The sequence below is a fragment of the Haematobia irritans genome, chromosome 1, assembly GCF_050003625.1.
Source record: "Haematobia irritans isolate KBUSLIRL chromosome 1, ASM5000362v1, whole genome shotgun sequence".
Classification (NCBI taxonomy): domain Eukaryota; kingdom Metazoa; phylum Arthropoda; class Insecta; order Diptera; family Muscidae; genus Haematobia; species Haematobia irritans.
This window is the reverse complement of record NC_134397.1, coordinates 11,717,754-11,742,364: the sequence shown is the minus strand read 5'-3', so window position 1 is coordinate 11,742,364 and position 24,611 is coordinate 11,717,754. Positions and strand designations below refer to the sequence as shown.

General features: G+C 34.3%; 1 protein-coding gene and 1 long non-coding RNA gene across 2 annotated transcripts in view; both read right to left on the bottom strand.

Moving 5' to 3' along the window:
- The window catches only part of LOC142237503 (uncharacterized), a 141,069-nt gene that overhangs the window by 11,319 nt on the left and 105,139 nt on the right, over positions 1–24,611 (bottom strand). The gene's annotated exons all lie outside the window — the stretch shown is intronic.
- On the bottom strand, positions 8,257–9,601 carry E(spl)mbeta-HLH (Enhancer of split mbeta, helix-loop-helix). The gene has a single exon (XM_075289237.1). The coding sequence runs from the start codon at positions 9,149–9,151 to the stop codon at positions 8,519–8,521; it is 633 nt and encodes a 210-aa protein (XP_075145352.1). The 5' UTR covers positions 9,152–9,601; the 3' UTR covers positions 8,257–8,518.

The window sequence follows — 24,611 nt, the reverse complement described above, 5'->3', positions numbered from 1 at the left end:
TCGTATGTGTAGATCTAACATTTACTAAAAAGCAATCCACAGTTTTTACGTTCTGGTGCGATCCGAATCGCTCAAAATGAAGCCATCCTAAGAGTTTGTCCCAGACTAGTTCAAGAGGGCCTGTCTTTGCGATAGTCCGACTAAGTTGTCTCAGGACTTTGCCTTTCAAATGAGTCCAAGTCATGATGGTCCATAACAAAAAAAAAAAAATAACACAACAATATTTCCAATTAAAAAGTTGACTGAAGTTGAAATATTTTCAATTAATAAATTAATCTATCAATTAATTAATTTTTTAATCAAAGTAGAAACATTTAGTTAATAAAGTCAATGAATGAAATTTTTAATTATAAAATTAATTAACATAATTAACTTTTTAATCAGACTCGAAAGTCTAAGTCAGTTAAAAAGGTGATGGATTATTCTTTTAATTTTTAATTAAAATTTTATTTCAAACAATCAAGCGGTTTATCGAACTAAAAACGCAAAGTCAGTTTAGAAAGTATTTGAAAATAGCTACGTTTTTAGTTAAAAAATTTATTGAGTTTCCAAATCAACATCGATTAAATTTTTAATTGAATTAATTGCAATTTGATCATGAAATCGTTTAATTTTTTAATCAAGTATTTCCTTTATGCCCAACTAAAACTGTGATTGATACCATCATTTTGTGATTGAAGACATTTCAATTAAAAAATTAATTGGATCAATTACTTTCGTGATTTAAACAGAAGAAAATTTTTTTGTGTGCAGAGACTAGTCTTGTACCGGTCCTGCAGTCAAAAAAAAAGTTTACTTGCATCCAAAGATTTTGACTTTCCTTTAAGGATTTTGGTATTGATTCCGAGCCAAAGATGCGCGTTCTTTTAAATAAGGATTATTTTTTGCGACGTATCTGGTTTTAAATCTGGGATCTATAAAATTTATCGAATTTTTCATTCATTTTTCCGGTATATTAATAAAGCTATTCAACTACAAACAAGTGCCAGTTTAAAAATCCGATTTATGACGGACACTTCGAAGTAAATAATATTTTCTTAAATCCAAAAAAACTTAAAACCTAAGATGCTAAATCCTCAAAATAAGTCATAGCCTATATTTGAAGCGTTAATATCTTAAATCTAAAGATTCAATATTACAGTTAATTTAAGGACAATTTCTTTAAATCAAAAATATGTTTCATTACTTTAAGGAAAATTTTCTTAGTTTAAAGACATGCAACTTTAACGAAATGATGCAAATTTTCAAAATGTGTGTCCTAAATTTAATGAAAAAATTTTTGAAGCAAAGATTATAATCTTCTTTTAATTAAAATTTCATTATTTTAAAGAAATTTGTCCTTAAAGTTTGTAAATTGTTGCGTAATCTTAATTATCACGTAAATATTTTTTTCAGTGTGGGATTGATTCATATCCCGTAGGGTAATTGTACATGAGGTCTAGTTTGAATTTTGAATTATCACGCCAATGAAAGACTATGATATTACGTGTCAAAATCAGACGGAAAGGTGAGACTATGTTCGATTTTTTCACCAAAACACTAAATTAAAAGTGCAAAAATATATATGAAGACGATTTCATTTTTATCAAGTGTTGTCAAATTGTGGATGGAAAAGATCCAATGAATTGATTGAAAAACATTTAATATTTCTAAATTACATGATTTAAAAAAGTAGCAGTGAAAATAAGCTGGTTTTCAGCTCGAAAAGGTAAATACTATGGCCTTAAAACGCAAAATCGTTGGAACTGGGTAATCTTTTACGCAAGAAAAATACTCTACTCCCTAATTAAACTAATGAACATTGTTTGGAATTTTCTTTTCGCGGTAAAAAAAAGTTTGTTTGAAAAAAAGTATATTAGGTCCAGACCGAGATAATTCCAAATCATTCAGTAAAAAATATGGAATGATATTAAATTAGAAAAATCTATGTAATTCAACATTCACAGGTAATCTCCGGGAAGAATCTCGCTCAACATCATCATCGAGTAATGGCTCAAATGCAGCATCTTCAAACTTCTTTAGCTGTCCTGCACGTTCTTAATCTTCCATTTCAAAATCACCACTTTAGATAAGCTTTGATAATTCAGAAATATCATCAGGGATAAACCACAGCTAAAAAACATTTTGGAGTTCGGTCGAAACTGCCATCCAAGGCAGGCATGCTTTCCATTGCACCACGGTGGCTTCTTCTCACGTTTGAACCGAAAGGATAAACTAACTATAGTAATAGATGCCATTTAGCTGAATTTTTCTTTAAATTAAAAAAGTTAATCAAAACTACGCGCTAATGCAGTTTTGTGGACACGAACCTTGAGCCACAAAGATTAACCTGTTTACAGTCGGATCAAATGACACATACTGAAAAAATATTTTTTTTGTCGATGGGTCTGTTATGTTCTAATTTGGATTTTTAAATTAATATTTAATGGAAAAAAAATAATATTAACTGGAAAATTGGATACGTTATATCTGTAATCTAAGTTTATTTTCATATAACCTAGATATCAGGCTGTATGGCATGGTAAAATATTTATGTAAAAAAATAGGTCGGAATCAATACCAAATTCCTTAAGATCAAAAACTTTGGATCTAAGCAAACTTGTTTTAATATTGGTTGAATTAAGAACAGTCAATTGAACCCACATGTAAACAAAGTCAAACATTAAGCCCTATAGGATATTTCTAAAATTTTCGGATTAATAGAAGTTGGGGAAAATTAAAATGAATTGAACATTACGACGAGACAAATCTCTTTGTGTCCTCAGATAATCGTAGATAGCAAACCGGGGTTTTTTATGGTAACCTACCATTAAAGTATGTTCTTTAAGGAAATCACCCTCCAAGCATGAACACGAGTAGTAAATAATATACAATCCAGGTCGTTCGACCTTACCTTTCCAATAAGATGGATAAAAGCGTTGTTGTAGTCATTCAAACAACAAGGAACGCCAGTTACAGCACATCCAAGAAAAAAAAACACAAGACGTCGTCACAGCACCACCACATAATGCATTTAAGACCGTAAGTATGGCAGCAGCAGCACAAAGGCAGCAACAATAACAACAACAAACACGTTGTGATATCAAAACGACGATCGTGAGAAAATGGTTTGGAACGTGGTTCTCACACGATCGACACACCTGCCCTTTTTTAATTTTAATTTCAAGACTCAAGACTACTTACGGCAAGATCACGACCGGCTATTGTTGTTGTTGACTGAGTGACTGACTGTTGGTTGGCTAGATGACTGGCTGGCTTGCTTGCTTACTCGTTTGTCGGTTTGTGGGCTTACAGCTATCATCATTGTAAGACAAACCGTGGCAGTGTTTGGTTTGTGCTTTGCCATTAAAGCGGCATGAAAGTACCCCACTAAAAGAAGTAACCCAACAAAAAACGTGCAGACGCAAGCTAAACCAACTACGAATGGAGCAATAATAACGCACAGACAAAGTTGGGCCGAGTCAACCCAGACTCTTCAAATGATGTTGTGAACACCACAATGGCCCAACGATCCCAAGAAATGGGGACCAACGTTGACTGTAAAAAATACAACAACCCGCTGCAAAACACAACGTCATTCCCCAATCCAGAAAACAGTGATTGCTAATGGTGAGAAGAACGTACTATGAGCTACAAAAAAAAACTGCGACGAACGGAAGAGTTGATGGGCTAACATTACAATGATTATGGACACGATCTATGTCGAGTTCCGCTCTCACTTAGTCCACTGGGTAGTGTAACAAAGGTAAATAGTCATATGCCAAAATCGTAATACAGTGGTTTTTTGGGAATTTTGGAGATTAAAGCTACACTGAAAGAAGAGTTATGAGGAACGAAATTTTGGACAAGCGAAGTTTTCTTTTTACACACAGTTTTTTCTTTATAAAAAGGGGAACTAAGTTTGTCTTAAATTTCATTCCCGTGGAAAGTATATTTTCTTTGTGCGAAGGTTATCTTGTGAAATATAGAAGCTCAGAATGGAGTAAAGTATAGAGAGAATCTTCAGAGGAAACAATATATAACACCACCATCTACACTGAAAAAACAGTGAACCCACCAGGAAGAAAACTTTCAGTTAATTTTAGAAAGTTTTGTATATTTGTAGAAAATTTTAACTAAACAGTATTACAAACGTTGGCATCACGCCGAGGTCATAAAAATAAGTAAATAGTTTTCGACAAATTCAAGAAAATTTATTAGACATAAAGAAAATTTTGTAGTTTGAAGGAAAAACTTGGAGTTCAAAATTGCAAGAATGTCTTTAGTGACATACGAAGTTCATGATTGACGCATTTTTGGTAAAATTTAAAAATTTACAGAAATTCTGAACTATTTTGTGAAAGGCACGAATTTAGTTAATTTTTATGCTTCATTTGAGTATAATTTTTTACTCGGTTTTGAGTTTATTTAACGAACGTACACAAAAAATTATTAGAGTAAAGGAAACTTTCTCCAAACATAATAATTCCATGAACTAAAATAAAGTTAAATTGGCTTTAGTGAAATAGAGAGTTCACTTTTTTTGAGGGTATTGATGATAGATGGTATACAGAAAAACATTGCTAAAATTTTGTCAATTAATTTAAATTGAACTTAAAAAATGATTTGATACAATTATTATTTAATTAAAAAACAAAACAAATACATACATTAATTGAATTAGTTAAGTTTTACTTAGATCGATAATTTTTTTTTAATTGGCATGCATGATGGGTGTTATCAATTACGATTAGATATTAATTTGATCAATTACTTTCGTAATTGAAGTAAACACTTTTTTCTGAGTACTCCTGAGTACCCTTCATTTGTCAAGCGATATGATTTTATTTTTAGACCACAAATTTACACCTCTTTTAAGTATTGAAAACAAAGATTTTTGCAATTTTGAGAATCAATATTATTCCACACTCAAAAAAAGTTTACTTGGATCCAAAGATTTTGACCTTGCTTTAAGGATTTTTGTATTGATTCCGAGCCAAAGATGCGAGATCTTTAAAATAAGAAAAAATTTTTGCGACATATCTGGCTTTAAATCTAGGATCTATAAAATTAAAATTAGGATACAGATCTCATTTATCGAATTTTCATTCTATTTTACCGGTATATTAATAAAGCTATTCACGTACAAACAAATGCCAGTTTAAAAATCCAAATTGTGACGGATACTTCGAAGTAAAACATATTTTCTTAATTCCAAAAACACTTTAAACCAAAGACGCTAAATCCTCAAAATAACACTTTAAATATAGATTTGAAGTGTTTTTATCTTAAATCTAAACAAAAAATATTTCAGTTAATTTAAGGACGATTTCTTTAAATCAAAAATGTGTTCCTTTACTTTAAGGAAAATTTGCCTCAGTTTAAAGACATGCAACTTCAACGAAGGGACGCAAATTTTCAAAACGTGTGTCCTAAATTTAATGAAAAAAATATTTGAAGTAAAGATTATAAACTTTCTTTTAATTAAAATTTCATTATTTTAAAGAAATTTGTCCTTAATAGTGTGTAAATTGCTCATCCTAAAATTGAGGTTGCGTAATCTTTAACATCACGAAAATTCAAAATTTCAGTGCAGGCTTCCAAAATAGACGACTTGAGCTCCTGGACACTGCTATACAACTTTTGATAAATTTTTGTCCAATTTCAGCCCAAATATGCTCGATGATTTTGACAATTGTATATTAACCAAGAGCGGGCAACCTGCGATTTGTACTTCGGATCATTATCTTGGTAAAATATGAAATTATTTTCTGTATCGCAATTTAGGTTTTTAAGTCGACATGTATCTGTTCTAGAAAAAATTTATCTCACAAATTAAATAGAAGATTCGATAATTCGCTATTCCAATTTCAATTTTATAGAGCCTAGAACACACTCTATATATTATTATTTTAAAGAAATCTTATCTCTACCTCGGATTCAATGTCAAAATCCTTAAGTATATACAAAATATCAAATCGGTACGTAAATAAATCCGATAAGAGGTTGGCACAACTTCGTGATCATAAAAATAATTCCTATCACAAAAATATTTTCAATTTACTGTCGTATTTATAGTACTGTAGATTTCGTCATATAACCACTGTGCCCGTTCGAAAGCAAAGCCATGGACAAATGGATGGTTGGCTGATCGATCTCTTTTATGGTCACACGGTCTTCCCAGGCCAATGGACGGACAAATAAAATGCCGATTGGTATGCTCAAAGTCTTTAGCTTTTTATTAAATCCGGTTTATTAGTGTTTTTGTTTTCTTCTTCATATGCATATGTTATTTCTACACCCTGCCTTCGTCCTATCTGCATCTTGTCTACTCTTCTTAAGCATGGCTTTAATGGAATACAAGATGACTTTGTTTCGAGGGTATGCCAGCTCTGTTTCGCTTGCTACGTTTTGTAAATATGGGATGCTGTTACATGACAATGAATGGCACACGCTCAATATGCCACTGGGATTGGATTGGGTTGGCTTAAAAGATGGGATGGATGGGATGCAACGGTTGGGCTTGCTTGCTCCTCTTATTGTTGTCTTAGTTTTATTGATATTGGTTGGTGGCAGTGTATGCTTTACCGATATGTTTTTCGAATGCTGCAGTTGCTTGAATTGTAGGTAAACTGAATTTCCATAGCGTCCATGTATATGTTTTGCTATTACTTTTGTTTTACTTGGTGAATACAATATGTCGTTGTTCACATTATTTAGAGACGTTAACACTAACGACCATAATTAAGATGATCAATGATCATGATCATCAACGGCACCGACAGAATAACAAACATGGGAATACCACCACTGTATTCAAATGGGCAATTGGACTAAGTCATGCTACTATAATACATCTTTTAGAAAAGTATATCCGGATTGTTTGACATCTTCGTTAATTAGGAAATAAATAAAATTAGACTGTGTGTAAACTCCTTCAAAAATATCGTGATTTTTCATACATTTTCCACAAATTGTCTTGCCCACAATCCCAGATGTATTTGGGTTAGGTTAGGTTTTAAAGGCAATCCCGATTTCCCTAGCTGAGATCGTATTTTTTAGCATTTGTTTCTAAATTGTGCTAAGTCTGGTATCTCCTCTTTCCCGTCCTTTAACTTGTCTTTCATCCTCCCGAAAAAATTACCTACATACACCATAATCCGCTACTCCTATTTAACACACGAGTGCCCTCAACTCTAGTTCTAGTTCCGCCCCATTCATCTAATCGTTCATTTGTCGCTCTTCCAATCGTTGCTTCATCCGCCATTTCATTAACTTTACGTTGCCTCTTATTACGCCATAATCCGGATTCTGCCGTATTCCGGCATAGCAATTTCATGAATACGGCAATCCGTCAAATGTTCACGTCCTTGTGATATTACTGAACTATTCCATACATTCCATTGCCGCCATAACTTCTGCTTGCAATACTAGGATTTCGGGATCCACAACGTATATGCCTACTACAGTATTCTTGCCTATATTCATCAGTCCATTGGTGTTATAGTTATTTCCCTTTTATAGCTGTTCTGGCTGACTTGCTTTTGAAATATATCTCTATAAGTGTAAAGTGCAGTATCGTTTCCAAATCTTTGGTTGCTCGAATGATATCAAGACAACATGAGAGTTCTAAAGCCTCTCTTTCATGAGGCACTCCCTATATAAGATTGTTATCCATTCTATTAGCTCAGATCGACCGGAGCCCCATTTGACTTTGGCTCCTTCTAGGACGTTCTAGTTAATTTTCTTTTATTCTAATTACCACGTTTTTGTGATCGTATCGTTACACATAGACACACGCTTTGGCCCAGTTTCGGTGTTATCCGCTAATAACTGGTACATTTGATATCAGTCCTAGAGTTACAATGAAAAGCCCCCGAGTTATTACATAATTCTGATGTAAGGTGATCGAATTAATCCCAACATCCTAAATTCAAGACAGTTATGTTTGCATTGCTCGTGATCTCTTTAGATCTAAGGTCGTTGGTTGTCCCTTTGGGCCCGCCTACGCCCATTATAAAGTGTCCGTTGGCAACTTTTGATGACTTTTTTCAGACCTTATTTTGATTTCACATCTATTCTGCAAAATACAATCATTTTCCGTTCTTCTTTGAAACTTTCAAATCAAATTTCTGTCTATGATTAGCCATAAATACCTCACCTAATCGGAAATAGAAAACTACTATTGTCCACCTTTGGATGTTAGTTCTAAGTACCCAACCACCTCAAAGAACTATCTGTGTTAAATACCAATAAAATATTAAGTAAAAAATAGGATTTAGTCTTATATATTCATTTTTTATTTCATTTCATGATTTTTTTTTCCAAAGAATATTTTACAAATTTAAAGATTTCTCCAAGCTCATTTATCTGGGTGATTTAAACCACTTTCCAGTTGCTCAATGTTTCAAAGAATGTGTCAAGCTGCCGAGGGTTCCATCCTCTAGCCTCCAAGTATAATAAACTCAGCGATTCTGCTGATGATTCAGTTCAATTTAAATCCGATGCATCAAAGGCACCTAGTTTACTACGCCTGCATTCACCAAGGTCGCCACATAGAACCTGTGTCACTTGGAGCAGGACTGCAACTACCACTATCGCTGCTGCCACATTCCGAAGGTGGAGGGGTGATGAGTACTGGTGGTTCGGGGCTGCCACACAATGAGGAGTTTGACATTTGAGTGTGAGCAGCACCCACTAAAGTGTTGAAATGGCTAGCCGCTGAATGAGGTGGTGCAACTCCCAATGGTGCCACTGTGGTGGGTACAATCACTTGCAAATAATTTAGACGATGACCCAAATGGCTCATTAGTTGGGTGCCTAGATCCACACTAACTCCTGGTACGGTGGCCAATGTCTTCGACACTTCATTGGCGGCATGTATATAGCCGGCACGAAAGCTTTCAGCTATTGTTAATTTGGCATCCTGACTTCCGCTGAGACGCAATTGCTTTTGAGCTCGCAATTTCTTCATATGTTCCACAGTCAATTCCAAAATATCGGCTTTCTCGAGGCGTGTAATATGTTCACCTTCCTGGGTCAAACACTCGACCATTATATCCTTCAATTCATCGAGGCACTTGTTGATTCTGGCACGTCGTTTACGCTCCAACATGGGTTTCATGACTTTGCGATATTGATAGGTTTTTGACATTTCCATTTCTAAGACCATTTTAATTGTTTTAAGTAATCCACAGAGAGAGAGTTTACAGTTCAGTTGATGTAGTTCAATTCTTGGTGTTGAGTTCTTGATTTATTCGCAATATTCACACAATCTCACAGAGTAGAGGAGTGCGATGTGTTCAGTACGATGGTTAAGTTAAAAATGATTCAGAAACTTTTCTCACCGGCCTTTTTATAACAAATGGCTGCAATGCTGAGCATGATCGAAACTGAGTGCAGGCGAGAACGAGACATCATGTGCGTATTTTGTATACAACAGCGACAACGATGTCAATACTCACACACAGAGAAGACCACCACCGTCCATACGTTCGTTTACGGGGCTCTCCTGTCCTTGCCTTGCGGCAGCTTGTGAATTTGCGTCATTCCCCTTGCGCCCGCACGCAGAGAATATTTTCGTTGTTACCACTACAGCACACTCTATACATCCGTCGTCATCGTCTCAGTCGCCGCTGCCGAGAAATTCAACATAAAGAAAAATCAACAATAACTGCCACCACCACCACCACTAACAACAACAACAAGCACTGAACATGCATTCATGCCATACATTCAATCCAGGCAGCCTAAGCTGCCCAAGCAACAAACAATACACACACTCGTGTATGCGCAACACAACAAACGATGAACGAGTCAAGACTTAAGTTGTGATTGTTATACCGTGGGAAACTATTCTGTAGTCGATTTCTCACGACTAGCTCGTTGGATGGTTGAATGGTTTAGATTGCGCGCTATGGGGTTGTGTTGTTGTTATTATTGCCTTTACTTGGCTGGATGGCTGCCTGTTTAACTGCCGTACTTGATTATTTCTTATAGTCGTCTTCGTTGTTGACTCTCATTGTTGTTGCTATTGTATGTCTGTCCGTCTTGTGGTCCGTCGGCCAGTCGATTTGTTTGGTTGGCTTGTGTTGTGGCTGTGAGTAGTGTCTTAATGCCGCCAGCATGACTGTACGATTGGGGGTTTTGTATTATTGTTGTTGCATCGGCAATACAGATACAGAATCTTGTCAAAATATTAGAATAAATATTGGTGACTTTGCCAATATGCTTTAAAAGGGTGATTATTTGAATCGATAGTTCATATAATTTATCGTTGGAAGATTATTTCATGGAAATGTTGACCGCGACTGCGACTCAAATAGTCCATCCGCTTAGTTCAATATTTCGCCCGGTATTACACGAGTAAATCTTTCAATGTTCTCTTCCAATCCGTCAATTGAAGCGGGCTTGCTTGTATAGTCTAAAGGCGAACGTGAAATAAAATGTTCATCGAACTCGCCTCTCAATAACTCCATTCTTACGAGCAAAGAATGAAGCCGACCCCTTTTTATCGGCGGCGGCTGACACTAAATGTTTGCCTCCGGCGGCGGTGGCTTGACAGCTAAGCTGAAATAAATATGTCTCTTCGGCGGCGGACAATTATCCATTATAAAATCAATTTGAAGTTATTCGAATGGTAATGAGATTAATGGTACAACAAATCTTACAATCAAATTTACATTTCATCCAAATTTTATATTTATTGATTGTGGGCGAAAGGTTCAAAATTTTGGCAAAATATACGACAATTAATAATCCATTTTTCTGATTGAAACCGATATTTTTGATTAATTGGCGACTAAATTTGAGTCGAGATGAGTCGACATGTTCGGCGGCGGCTGAAATCGGCGGCTTCATGCCCTGTTTACGACTGTTGTGGGGCACGGTCTTATTGATACCACATGCAAGTCAAGCTCTTGCAAGAAAAAAGTTGGTTATCATCTCATGGAAGCGCTACGATTCGCAATATCGTTGAAGAATGATTATGAGCCACCAGACAATAAACCGCAACGAACTGTCATGTTTTTCTAGATGCATTGTTAGTTTTTGCAATGCTTCTAACTGATCTTCACTCCAAAATCAATAATTCAGCAATATTTTTGATAAAAACCAAATCGAGAATAGATTAAAAATTACCCTTTGAGTACTTTAATGGGGTTCCTTTATAGGTGGTTTAATGGGTTTCCAAACCGAATGATCGGAATGTAACATCTATTGGAGAATTAGTTATTTACTCAGAAGTATTTCTAGTCTTACAAATGGAACAAACTACGTTAGAAATGGAAAATTAGCGAAATCAATTTGGAGAAAATGGCTTTACGAAATTTGGAGAAGTCAACATATTAAAGCTTTGAGAAAACAACATTCAAGGTTATTGAAAACCTGTCATTTCGAATTTGCCAGAATTGTTCGTTTGTGAACTGATGTTTGACGGTGAAATAAAACGCGAACATGCTTCAGCCGTTTCAACCGGTGTTGCCAATAAGGTGGTTAAATGGGTTTCCAAACAGAATCAACGGGATGTAACATTTATTGGAGAAATATTTTATTTACTCAGAAATATCTCCAAACCACAATTGGAGACCAGGAAAAATTGGGAGATTTGGAGAAGTCAAAATATTAAAGCGTTGGGAAATCAATATTTGAGGTTATTAAAAATCAACCATTCGAATTTTGAAAGTTTTTATCGAAATTTCCGTGTTATTATAACGATTTTCTAACGGATAATTTTCATTTTTTAATTTCATATTCCAAAAGATTCATCATAGAAGTAAGCGTTTTTAACTTCCAATAAACCCTTTTAACCCATCGTAATAAATTATATAACGGACGGGCACAAAGTACAACGATGTGTATTCAAAGCTTAAAGAAAACAGGCTTTAAAACAATATCAAAAATTGAACTTTGGTCTTACAAAAGAATAAATCAATATTTCGATTTTTTTTTTAGATGAAGCATAACTCATTTACAAAAGACTACTGATTCTGCAATTAATATTCAAGCTAAGAACAATGGGTTTCTAACAAGTGTAATGTCCCTTTGTATTAGAAGCAAACTTTTTCATGTCCTCCATACTTTTATAGCTTGTTACTGTTCGAAATTTTAGCATGAGGCAACAAAACAGACCGAGCCATCAACAACAGAGGCCGCGCACATGCCTTCCATCCGTACAGCGATAAATGGATCTCAATACATTGCTCAATGTTGTTGTTGTTGTTTTTTATTGCTCCGTTTTGGGCTGTTGTTGAGGCTATTAAGACAGGCTTTCTGGGTGACGATGACGATGTTTGCTGGGGCTGTTGCTATTGCCGGCACTCTGTTCTTCTTGTTGTCTTTTTTGTAATGCTGCCTATACTCAGTCAGCAAACACTGTTATCGCAAGCCATGGGGCCTTGTTCAATGCTCCAAGTGTTGTGAACCCCTTATTGTTGATTTGGTTCGACCGTATTTTTCGCTATTGCTTTAAAAAAAATTACTGCAGTAGCTTGAAGTCATTGTACGTAATTCTTCTGAAGAGTGTGTGTGTGTACTCTGTCCATCCATGTGCTTGTGTTGTATGGCACGATTATAATTGAGGAATCGTCATAGCATTTTAAAGGCTTATGGATCATTGGATCGTGCCTAAGTCGACAAATGTTATAACGATCAGAGGGACGTGTCCGTCATCTCTTATGGCGATGAGGGCCGCTGCTGTTGTATACACCCTTTGATCACACGCTCCTTTTGTATTTCCTGGGAACGGTCTACCTGAGGAATGTCTATTGGCCGCACCAAAGGTAACAAAAAAGTTGGTGTTTTTTTGTGGGATTGCTCTTCACTGGATGCTAAGTGTTCATTCTCTGCACGAGGTTACCATAGTCAATTTACCATGGGCATATATTGGTCTCCAAAATTGGCAGTTTAATTATTTGCCATATTAGGACATTGTTACATATTTAACCATTCATTGGATAGAGCAAAGAATACCTTTAAGCTTTTAATAGAAGAATACTCAACACGTAACACCTATACAGTTTTTAGTAGGGAACGCCAAATAAAGATGTAGATAGCCAAATTAAATAGACCGGTAATCTGAATAGATTCTCTGCATCTATATTAAGTATGCGCCCATTTCAGTACTCTACTCCATCGGTTCTGGAGTCTTAAATTTCAGGGTCAATCTTTGTGGCGTCGAGCATTCACACCATTCGCCAATCTCGGATTTACTATCATGGTTTGATGATGCATTCGCCGCTACTCTCGCCGTTTCCCATTTTATCCTTTGATAGTTCCTGACATTTTCAGTCGTTTCTCATAATGTCTTCACTGTTGTATCATTTCCACAAGACGACCCAGCATTGGTTATGCTAATACAAGATGGCCGTTGGATCCGTTGATGAATTCTTATGTAAACAAAACTCGTGGGGGGATAATCCTAGCTCCTCCAATGCATGTGTTTCTACGAAAACCCCATATCAGCATGTATCCCAATGCGAAATAATGATCTTCGTATTAGGCTTATACACACTTTTGAAGTTCTGAATAGAATTATATCGCATTAGATTTGATTTTTAAGTGAACCACTTAAAGAAACTTTGGATCAATTGGGATATTTAAGCAGTACTGACAGATGTTAAACCACGCAGAAAACCAAGTGTTCGGACGAAATTACATGACCCATTGCTTCTCAAACCATCAGAATTATCCTGCAATATAAATGGGAATTGTTTCGGACCTTCTTTAATCGGCATATGTGGTAAACTGATTTACATTGACACCAAATTCATGCGTCCGAAATCTAAGAACTTGTTCGGACGAAATTACATGATCCATTGCTTCTCAAACCATCAGAACTATCCTGCTATATAAATGGGAACTGTTTTGGACCTTCTGTAATCGGCATATGTGGTAAACTGATTTACATTGACACCAAATTCATACGTCCGAAATCTAGGAACTTACGGATTTAAATTTATTCATTGTAATAATTAGAATTCACAAAGATCTATTTGATTATATAAATATATCTTTTCTCCATATATGTTCCAAACCTTGAGCATTGCGAAACTAAAAAGCTAAGATTATTAGGGGAAATTGGAAGACGATATGTGATTATACAAGAGTTTGACATTTCATTTTTCTTCATAGAAATTTTATCGCCACAGTGTTTCGGTACTGCTGGAAACCCCGCTAAAGAAACTATGTAGATTCACCAATCAATAAATTCCTCTAATTTAAAAAAAAGATATATTTTTGGACCCTTTGAATTTCCTGTCGGTAGAAAAAATGTCTTAGCTCTCAACACTGCTTAGGCCTGCAGAATAAGCGCGTATTGAATTTCACCATAGCGCATGTCTGCACGTTCTTTTCATTATTATGAATCATCTGAAAACCCAAAGCCAATATGGGTATCCATCCATATTGGCAAATATAGCGCATACACTAACTGCAGGCTACATAGGCCAAAAAAATACAACAACCACAAGCAACTTATCATAACTGCCCATCAACGCCACTAGCACGCGCGGATGTCATTTCACTCTTTTCGCACGTTACACTCTCAGACAAGCGACCATCGAAAGAAGAAACAAGGCAGAAAAACCACATCCATGTCAATCCCAAGCCAAAGCAACGTTCATTCCAATGAACAAACAGTGCAACACAAACTAATAACAGCAGCAGCGCAGCATCGAAAATTTCCAAGCCCAACATCAACCGTCAATTTAACGACCAACACAAAATCGCACACTGTTGAACGGACAGACAAACATTCATTGGATCACGATGGCTCTTGTACCGTAGTTAAATGTTCACTACACAGTGGTAATTCTATTACTAACAGCCTGTTTCTTTATGTCGATCGAGCTCTATCAATCGACTGATATGGAAACAAACAGCTGAATTTATAACCAAAAATCAGCTGTTTCTATGCATTTCAGTCGATCGATAGAGATCGTTCGGCATACAGAAACAGGCTGTAAGACTATGTAAGGAATCAAAATGTTAAATGGCCTCATCAGTCTTGTTATGTGACATTCATTTTTTTAGAGCAAAATGTGATTTACGAGGAGGATTTCATACAAGATCAAAGCGTGATTAGAATAATTGGACCAATGTAACCCAGGTTTAAAGGTGAACATTTCGACCACTACACCGAAAAAAAAGTTTACTATTTTTTATGAAAAATGAACTAACCCATAGTAAGAATGACCATGATTTGGCGCCAAAGATTTTTTTCATCTAGATAAGTTCATGATTTTCTTATAAATTAGTTCATGTATTACATCGTATTTTAGTTCATTATTACTATGCTGTGGGAAGAATATAGTTAAACTCATTCAAAATATTCCTGCTATCCGGAAAAATTAACAATTGTTTGGGAAACCTGTATTAAGAAATTGGTTTGAAATAAACTGTTTGTCGGTATAATTTTCAAAAAAGTAGAGAAATTGAGGAATCAAAAGTACAAAAAGCCTGTATACAACTAAGAAATTTTTCGTACAAAACAAGTCAATTTTCTATAACCACCAGTATTTTATTTCAAAGAATTATTATTATATTACACAAAACTATGGCTTATGATATACAATAAAGGAAATAATTTTATTAGTACGTTGGACGCATTTACTTGTCGGTAGTTAGTAATTGCTTCTTCAAAAGAGTAATATTCTATGTTATTAGGACTAAACTAATTAATTTAAATTTCCATGTTTTCTATCCATATGAAAGATATATGTGGCATAAGTTGCTATATTCAATTGAATTGTCCAATTTCATCGATTTTGGCTAACTTTTGTTGGGTTTTGGATTTTGGATTTGGCTTATAAGCATCTGAAGTTATACAAAATATAAGAAAAATATTATTAATTAATTAATTCTATCGTTCATATTGATCTTTAACTTACGGTTTTCAAGAGTATTTCCTAGAGCCAATAAGGATATCAGCTTAATTAGTATTAAACAGTAAGAATATTCAAAAAATTACCAGTACGAGACCTGTATACTTGCAAGTGAAAAAAATAATTTTTAATAAATTGAAATTTTGGTTTTATTAAAAACGGACAAAATACCGTTTACAGAAAAACTTACCACATTGAAAAATCCATCCAGTAGGTACATTATTGGAATCATATCCATGGACAAATGGGACGTTATTGAAATTATTCTCAGAATATATTTGAAATAAAAAATATTATAAAATTAGACATAATTTCCACTTGTCAGTATAGCATTTAGTATTTAAGGTGGATATTAAGTTCGAGTTTAGCGGCTAAAATTGCAATTTCCATGATAAGTTTTCTTTAATAATCCATTATAAAAAATAATCTTTATAAAAAACTTGATTTGGGCTATTCTCCATCAAGTTATATTTAAATTTGTATCGAAGACGTATAATTTTATACTTTGCTTAGTGATTTATTTTTAATTTTAGCGGCTAAACTCGAACTTAGTACTCACCTGTAGGAATTGCTGTAACATAAAAAATATAGATTCAAAAAAAATGGTCGCTTCTCAACCTGTGATCCAGATGTAGAATAAATATAAATCATCCTATTACCACTCATGTTGTATATTTTTTATGTAAATCAATTTAAAATCCGCACTAATTTTAAACTAATATATTAACAGAAATATACAGTTCCTTAATCTGTTATTTGTTTTTTATCAATAAAAAGCGTTTTTGATTCCTCTAACATCACATCATTCACTTCTCAGTTTCTAAAATGTTTCGAAATAAATGTATTTTCATTAATAAACACCAATACCGCACGTACAATTTTGCAAAATTAAATCCACGTGTGCACTTCATAAATGCATCAACATAACTGAATGCAACAATAAAACTCAAAGACACAAATAGTCATAAGGGATACATACCTGCCGTAAAGAAAAACAACTCCACACACACACACGATCCCTTTCTGATCTTGCTATTGCAAAAAAACAACTCTCACCACAAAAGATACCAACAACACACAAGGAACATTCCATTGTCTCTAGAATCAAAACAACCAAGAACAGCATAGATGATGCAATAACAAACATAAACAATCATACGAGATATACACAAAATGTCTCTAAAAACTCCCTCGCATGATGCACTCACATTTTCCAGTAGCACGTTTATTGATTAGTAGGAATTCTATCTATAAGTTAAGGTAAAATATATACCAAATCTATGAGGAATCTATAAAAATTATATACACCTGTCAAGGATTATATTAACTAATTTTTATTCTATTTTAACTAAAATTTTCAATGTGAGTAAAAACACTCCAACATATAATAAAAAGGGAAATAATCTGTAGGTAGTCATCGTACGAATCGGTAATGTCGTTAAGTTAATTTTTACTACAAAAATTTTTTTCTATACAAAATTTTGTCTTAGTAAATTGTCCACATTTCGTAGTAAGATTTTTATATTGCCCATGTATTTTTATAATAGAATCAACGATGCATTAACTACTGTGTTGGAAATTTATTTAAGGAAAAATCCTTACCATTTCGTAGTTAGTGAACTAAAAAACATTTACTGATTTTTTATAAGTTTTGCTTTAGCTAAGTTAATTTTCGTTGTGGGTACGAAAAATGAACTATATTACAGTAAATTTGTTGAACTATGTGGAAGTCAAAATGGTCCTTAAATTTACAAGACACTTTTTTTTCTGTGTAGTAAATATATTAACAGGAGGCGGATATATTTAAGGTATATCGAGTGGTACCAAGTCATCCACGAAGTTGAGTTTCTACGGATTTTAAATGTTGATGATGAACACTTGGTTCAACCGAGAACTAATATTTGACCACTGTCACCTACTTCCCCAGGATAACTATTTTCTTCTACCGCTATCGAACAATTAGAGTAAAAGTACATCACCCAGATTGCCTGTAGCTTCGATATTTTTTCAAACAACGCGACATATACATATATTTCAATCAAGGTCTTAACTAACCCAAGTGATAGAGGGTCGATATAGCACTTTACCTATAGAAGATTTAAGTTTAGTCGTAATTGACTTATATCTTAAGATGATGTTTGGTTTTCGAATTGAAAATCACTTTAATTTCGCGATTACTTTTCCTGAAATAATCCAAATTATAAATGAAACCAATCATATTCCTATAAAGTCTTGTCGAAATCTAGAGGAACAAGAAACTGCGCATCAATTAAGTTATTTATCTGCTTTGTATTGGACTGTTCTAATAAAGTGACCGCGAAAATTTCATCGGGAAAAGTGAACATAGTACTGACCTTCATATGTCAGTGTCATCTCACTGCACGACACCAGTCACCTGTGTTGTAACATTGAAGTGATAAACGTATGTTGGCTGAGACCCCTCCGCCAATTTGGTTTAGTTTCAAGCGCAACAATATTACAAAGTCCAATAAAAACCCCGTCGTCGAATATCACGCAGAGAAGGAATATGATCACCTCAAACATGTTTTAAGCTCAAACTTTTATTTTTGGATGGGAAAAATGGAACATTTTTATCTCAAAATGTTTTTTTAGCCAAACCTATGCATAGTTGCCGAAATCAGATACATAATTTCCGAGAAAATAAGATGGTCGCGACTAACATGTTCCAAAAAAACATTTTGCTCTTGAGACATGTTTGAGGTGATCATATTCCTTTTTTGGGTGATCCAATGTTTAAACCAAAATTCGAATGAATGAACCACAGTGCAATGGTCAATTGGCACAACGTTTTCTACGTAAACATCACATAAAACGACCAAATTTAAACAAAAACAACAACGATAACAGAATATTGTGTTGTGCTGTTTATGACGTTGTAGTTGTTGTTTCTCTCTCTCTCTTTCTGCTTATAATGATCGCATTATAAATGAAGTAGTTGTGTTGTCGGTTTAATTCCAAGTACACGGGTTCGACCGACCGACTCAATGCTTTCATCATTCATGCAGGCACAGCCACAGCCAACCAGTCCATGAAACCGTGGGAAACAAACTCGTGCCAGTCGCCAGTTTATTGCTGTCAAATATTATCTTGATGCCAAACGCGGTGGGGCTACAGACAAAAGAACAAACAAACATACCTACATAAAATTTTACATACACACAACACAGCATAACAGAACGAATCGTATAACCAACTAAAAGGCTTAGTGGGGTACGACGGTAGCATGTTTTAACAAAAAAAGTACCCACGGATGGGGCCTAACGTTTAATGTGTGTCCTCTACTTGGCTTTGGTCTTTCTATGTATTCGCTATTCACGACTGCGAGTAGATGTTAGTGTGTTCGTATGAATGATCCTCATATCAGAAGGTACCTCCAAAACTAACACATCCATGCTCCAACATGAATATATCACACGACTAATCGTAGCTGTGGTACTTTATTTAAAAATGCCTCAATTGAGAGGAGTATAATTTCTTGTATGCTACCCCCCAAGATCGGCGTCACTGACCCCCCGCTTTCAACGCGATACACTGTATGGTAAGTGGTGGAACATAGTTATTTGAAAAGTTTCCCATGTGTTTGCAGTTTCATGTAGTGGAATACTAACTTGAGAATGAAATCGATACAAATGATTATGACCGTCACATAGTCTTAGCGCTTTGTTTGGCCTCGTGCCCTAGGAAAGTTTTGTTGGTGCTAGCCAAGTGCCGAAAACCTTGTAGTAGCAATATCATTATGTGCAGAATATCTAAATTTCAAAGGATTTACGACTATCAATATTCAAACTATAATGCCACGTCTTACTTGTTTCCTAAATCGGATCGAAGAAATTATATATATTCAAGCAATAAACCCCCTTATTTCACAGCAAAGTTTTTCGCAGTCTTCAATTCACCGTTGTTCAGAGAATGACGGGAGGAAAACTCGTAGATCAATGTCGGTCGGTAATCTTTTGATTTAGTTAAATTAAAAAAAATAAGTCGGTCTAATCAGTAGAGTACAATGGAAGGGGCTAAAATTTGTAACCCAATTTGAGTTGGGGAAGCGAGATGTGTGAGCCGGAGCGTAAAATACTACTTTTTTCTTCGTTAAGTGCAGCGGATTTTTTAATAATTGGCCTAGTAATCAATGTCGATCGTATTTCGTGAATCACGAAAAAGTTTGACATCATCTTACCGCTCGACGGGACAGCCTTCGCCTTCGATGGTTCCACGTGCAATTGATTGTCACGAAAGATTCAACAGCCGTTGCCGTGAATTTGCATCACTGCACTGTTAGAAAAATATGTTTTTCATATGATCCGATATAAACAAAATGTGTTTCGGGCACAATTTTTAAACACAATATATTTAAGTGCAAACATGTAATGTTCCTAAACTAACACTAAATGTTTGGGACATATATGTTAATATGTTAGAATATATTATGTTTGGGGCATGAATGTTTCATAAAAATAATATGTGTGAATGTAAACATATATAAATTAACAAATTTCGAGTAAACATATATATGTTGTGATATTTTATTCAGAGAGCGACAGAAAGAGAGTATAGAGAAAGAAATAGAGATGGAAGGTTAGGTTAGGTTAAATTGGCAGCCCGATTAAATTTCAGGCTCACTTAGACTATTCAGTCCATTGTGATACCACATTTAACTAAAAGTACCTATTACATATGGGCACTTCTAGTCTTAACCACTGAAACCTTCTCTATTATTTACTTTTGTGGAACCAACCAGATTGCTCCAAAAAAATTAACAAACTGCTTAAGTTAACGTTTTCCAGGTCAGCCAGTAATCTAAAGCTATATGCTCCTAAAATTCGCTTACGCCTTACACAAAAAGCAGGACACTCAAACAAGAGGTGTTTAATTGATTCCTTTTCCTCCACGTCATGACAGCTTATACAATAGTCATTATACTTCGCACCTATAGTTTTTGCAAATTCGCCTATCAGGCAGCGACCCGTTATAGCAGATATTAGGAGTGCTATCTGACGCCTTGAGAACACTAGCATATCTAGTGTGCGGTTTAAGTTTAAATGGGGTCATATTTGCTTGGTGTCCTTACAACCCTTGCAATTTTCCCATCGAATATTGACCATCATAACAGCCTTCTCATGCAGTAAGAGCTTGCAGGTGGCCAGAGGCATACCAACAGATTCTAGCTCCCCTGGAATATGTAAGGTAGTTCCTAGCCTTGCTAACACATCTGCTTCACAGTTCCCCGGTATGTTCCTATGACCAGGCACCCATATTAGGTGAATATTGTACTGCTCAGCCATCTCGTTGAGAGATTTGCGGCAGTCTATGGCCGTTTTTGAGTTAAGGAACACAGAGTCCAAGGATTTTATTGCAGGTTGACTGTCTGAGTATATATTAATGCCAATATTTGTTGGAACATTACTTCTCAGCCAATTCACCACCTCTCTTATTGCCAATATTTCAGCCTGAAAAACACTATAGAGATGGAAACCGGGAGGGTTGACAGATATAAACATAACAAAGCGAGAGAATGAAAAGAGAACAATTTCTGTGAAACCGCTTGTATGTTGTTTTGGAAAACTGTTTTATGATAAGGCCAAAAATTTGATATGTTTAAGTCTAAATATTATTTAATTTGAATATTAGAATGAGTATTGGGAGTAAAGAAAATAAACATTCGCAACCAAGAGAATAGACATTTGAAAAAAAACAGCATGTGTTTTCCCCGTGAGAGCAGAATTTAAAATTAAACAATATTTGATTAAAAAATTAATTGATTTAATTTGAAAATTTCAATTAATTTTTTCATTGATTCAATTAAACATTTAATTGATGTTGATTGCAAAACTCATTTAATTTTTTGAATTAAAATGGTAACTATTTTCAATTACTTTCTAATCTGACTTTGTGTTTTAGTTTGATAAAAAAATATATATTTTGAAATAATTGTCTGTTTAAAAACATCCATCGCTTTTTTTACTGACTTAGTCTTCCGAGTTTGATTAAAATGTTAATTGAATCAATTTCAATCATTTACTTAATTAACTTAAGGTTTCTATCTTGATTAAAAAGTTATTTGTATCAATTAAATTATTTTAACTTCAATCAACTTTTTAACTGGAAATATTTTGGTGATTTTTTTCTGTGTATGGGTATTCTTGGTTCGTTAAAAGAAATCGGAACGTACGAGGAGTAAGTCAAAATATTCAGGCAAAGGAAATTAAAAAAAACGGTAGAAAATATAAAAAATTAAAAAGGGATCTTCATAATAATAACGAAAGGGCACTATACTCTTTTTAGAGTTGGGACAGTAAAATGAAAAAAGAAGGAAATAGTGAAAAATTAAACAGTAAAATGTATAAAAACAAAGCTTAGTTCCTCTTTATTAATAAGTAGTCTAAGAGGAGTTGACGGGCACCTTCAAATATAAAAGCCGACATTAAGTTCGAGTTTCGCAGATAACACAATTGAAAAAGAATTATTAAAGAAAAGTTAAAGGCAAAATGGGGTAATTTTAGAGCGGTAATGCCAACTTAATACCGTCCTTAATGGTCAAAATGAAATTAAGTACAAACCCCGATATGTTTTAAATGCATTTAAAATGGTGTTAAATGCTGGTAAAAAAACTGTTCACGCCTAAATAAATGTATGTGTATATTATAAAATTATTTATGTATGTTTATACTCGACTCCACGTTCTTCTTTTGTTAGTACTTTTGAATTCCTTCCAAAATTTCATACTTTTATACCAAAAACAGTTTTTTGTTACAAAATTATTATTTTTGCAATAAAAAATAATATTTTATCCAAAAGCTCAGTCCATTTCGTTTATATCATGCCCTGTTTCTGACTATAAATCTTTAGTAACCCACATTTCGAAGTTTCATTACAAAAATTTTGTATAAATGTGTAAATAAAAAAAAAAAATAAATAAAAATAAAAAAATTGGTGTTCGGTCGGAGCAGGGATTGAACCCACGACCCTTTGCATGCAAGGCAGACATGCTAACCACTGCTCCACGTGGCCAAAAAATGTATGTTTCTGTTAAATAATGTTATGTTTGCATGGGCTCGTGGGCGCTGCAAACTAGGGTATATAAATGTAACTTATAACGATAATTGTCTACTGGTGACTATAACAGCTACGTAGCCCAGTAGATTACAAACTGTATGGTCCTCGGTTCGATTCTCCGTCCAGGCGAAAGGTAAAATTTATAAAATTGAATAATTTCTTCAACAATATTTGTATTACAGAAAAAGGTGCCAAGAACTAAAAAATTTCGTGGACGTGAAAATTATGTGAGGGAATGAGCACAATCTTCTTTGGGGTGAAAATTCTTCTAAGCATATGGTATTTTTGGGCTCCAAATGCTTCCAAACATATAATATGTTCACATAAAACAAACATAATAATGTTTCGGCAATATCCAATAATATATGTGCTTCCTGCAAAATATGTTTGGAACATATGTTAGAGAAGCGATTTTTTTTGAGGGTGTGTGATGCGAATTAAGTGTTTTGGATGTGAATTAAGAAATTTTTTGACATTTTGGAAATAAATAATTTTTATTTTTTTTAATGATTTTTAATGCATTCTAACGTTTGTCTGCAACGTTTGATATTTTCAAAAATTTTTTAAAATTCGCAATTTTTCGACAAAATTTTAATAATTCGTACCATTTTATTAATTCTTTATCTGTTTTTATGCTATTTGAAATAAAATAGGCAAAATTTGCCAGTAAAAAAATAAAAAAAAATTGACTTAAATGAACTTCATATGCACTTAAAATAAAGAACATCTTTGGGAAAACATTTTTGGAAGTGCCTTTAGAAGAACTCTCAAAGACAAACTCATAACTCTTCCCCAGAGACAAAAGCATTACAAATGTTCAATTTATCAAATCAAAGTAATTGACACTCATAAACCATGTTTTAGAGATTGTAGTTTGGAGGATATAAAACTCTTCAAATTAATTAATAATTGCTTAAATATTTTTTCTAACAATCCGTTGACTACTTAAAAATTGATCTAATTTATAGTTTCGTTATTCTTTGGATTTATTAAATATTTATACTACAATATCTTGTCTACTACAATAACCCTTAAATACTAATTTGTTTGACATACATCAGTATACATTAGGATCCGCTACCCTCTTCTACGAGTCAATTAAATCGGTATGATTATCGTTGTACTTGTTCATTGTTAAATTGATCGTTTTTATTATACCACGGGTACATCTACTCGTGGCTGAAATTCAATATGGTGATAGCCCGTGTAGAGTGACTTCCCACTACCCCTCCACTTGGATTGGACCATAAATGTTGACATGGATCGAAATACGTTCAGACGTGTTTAATATTGAATAGCCAGGGGGAGTGGTATAATGTATACGTTTGCCTGACTTGAAGTTAAGTGGCGTTGTTTTTTATTTGCTATAGTTGTGAGATCCCCGCATATGAATACAAAGCGAGGTCCAATGAACAAGAAAATAACCCAATAATAAACCGGATTCGCTTTGGAGTAAGCCAACACAACAAACGCTAAAAACCAAAATAGAAAAATATATTATTGGCACGTGCTATACAATGGCAGAGATTTTGAGACAGACTGAAAATATGAGCACACAGTTGAATTGAAGTGCTTGCTAGTTTAGTTGGATAATGCTGTTATTAATGCCACATTTTGTCATTGAGAAATTTCGATTGGGTTTCAATTAAACAAATGCTTAATTCAATTTAGTGTTTA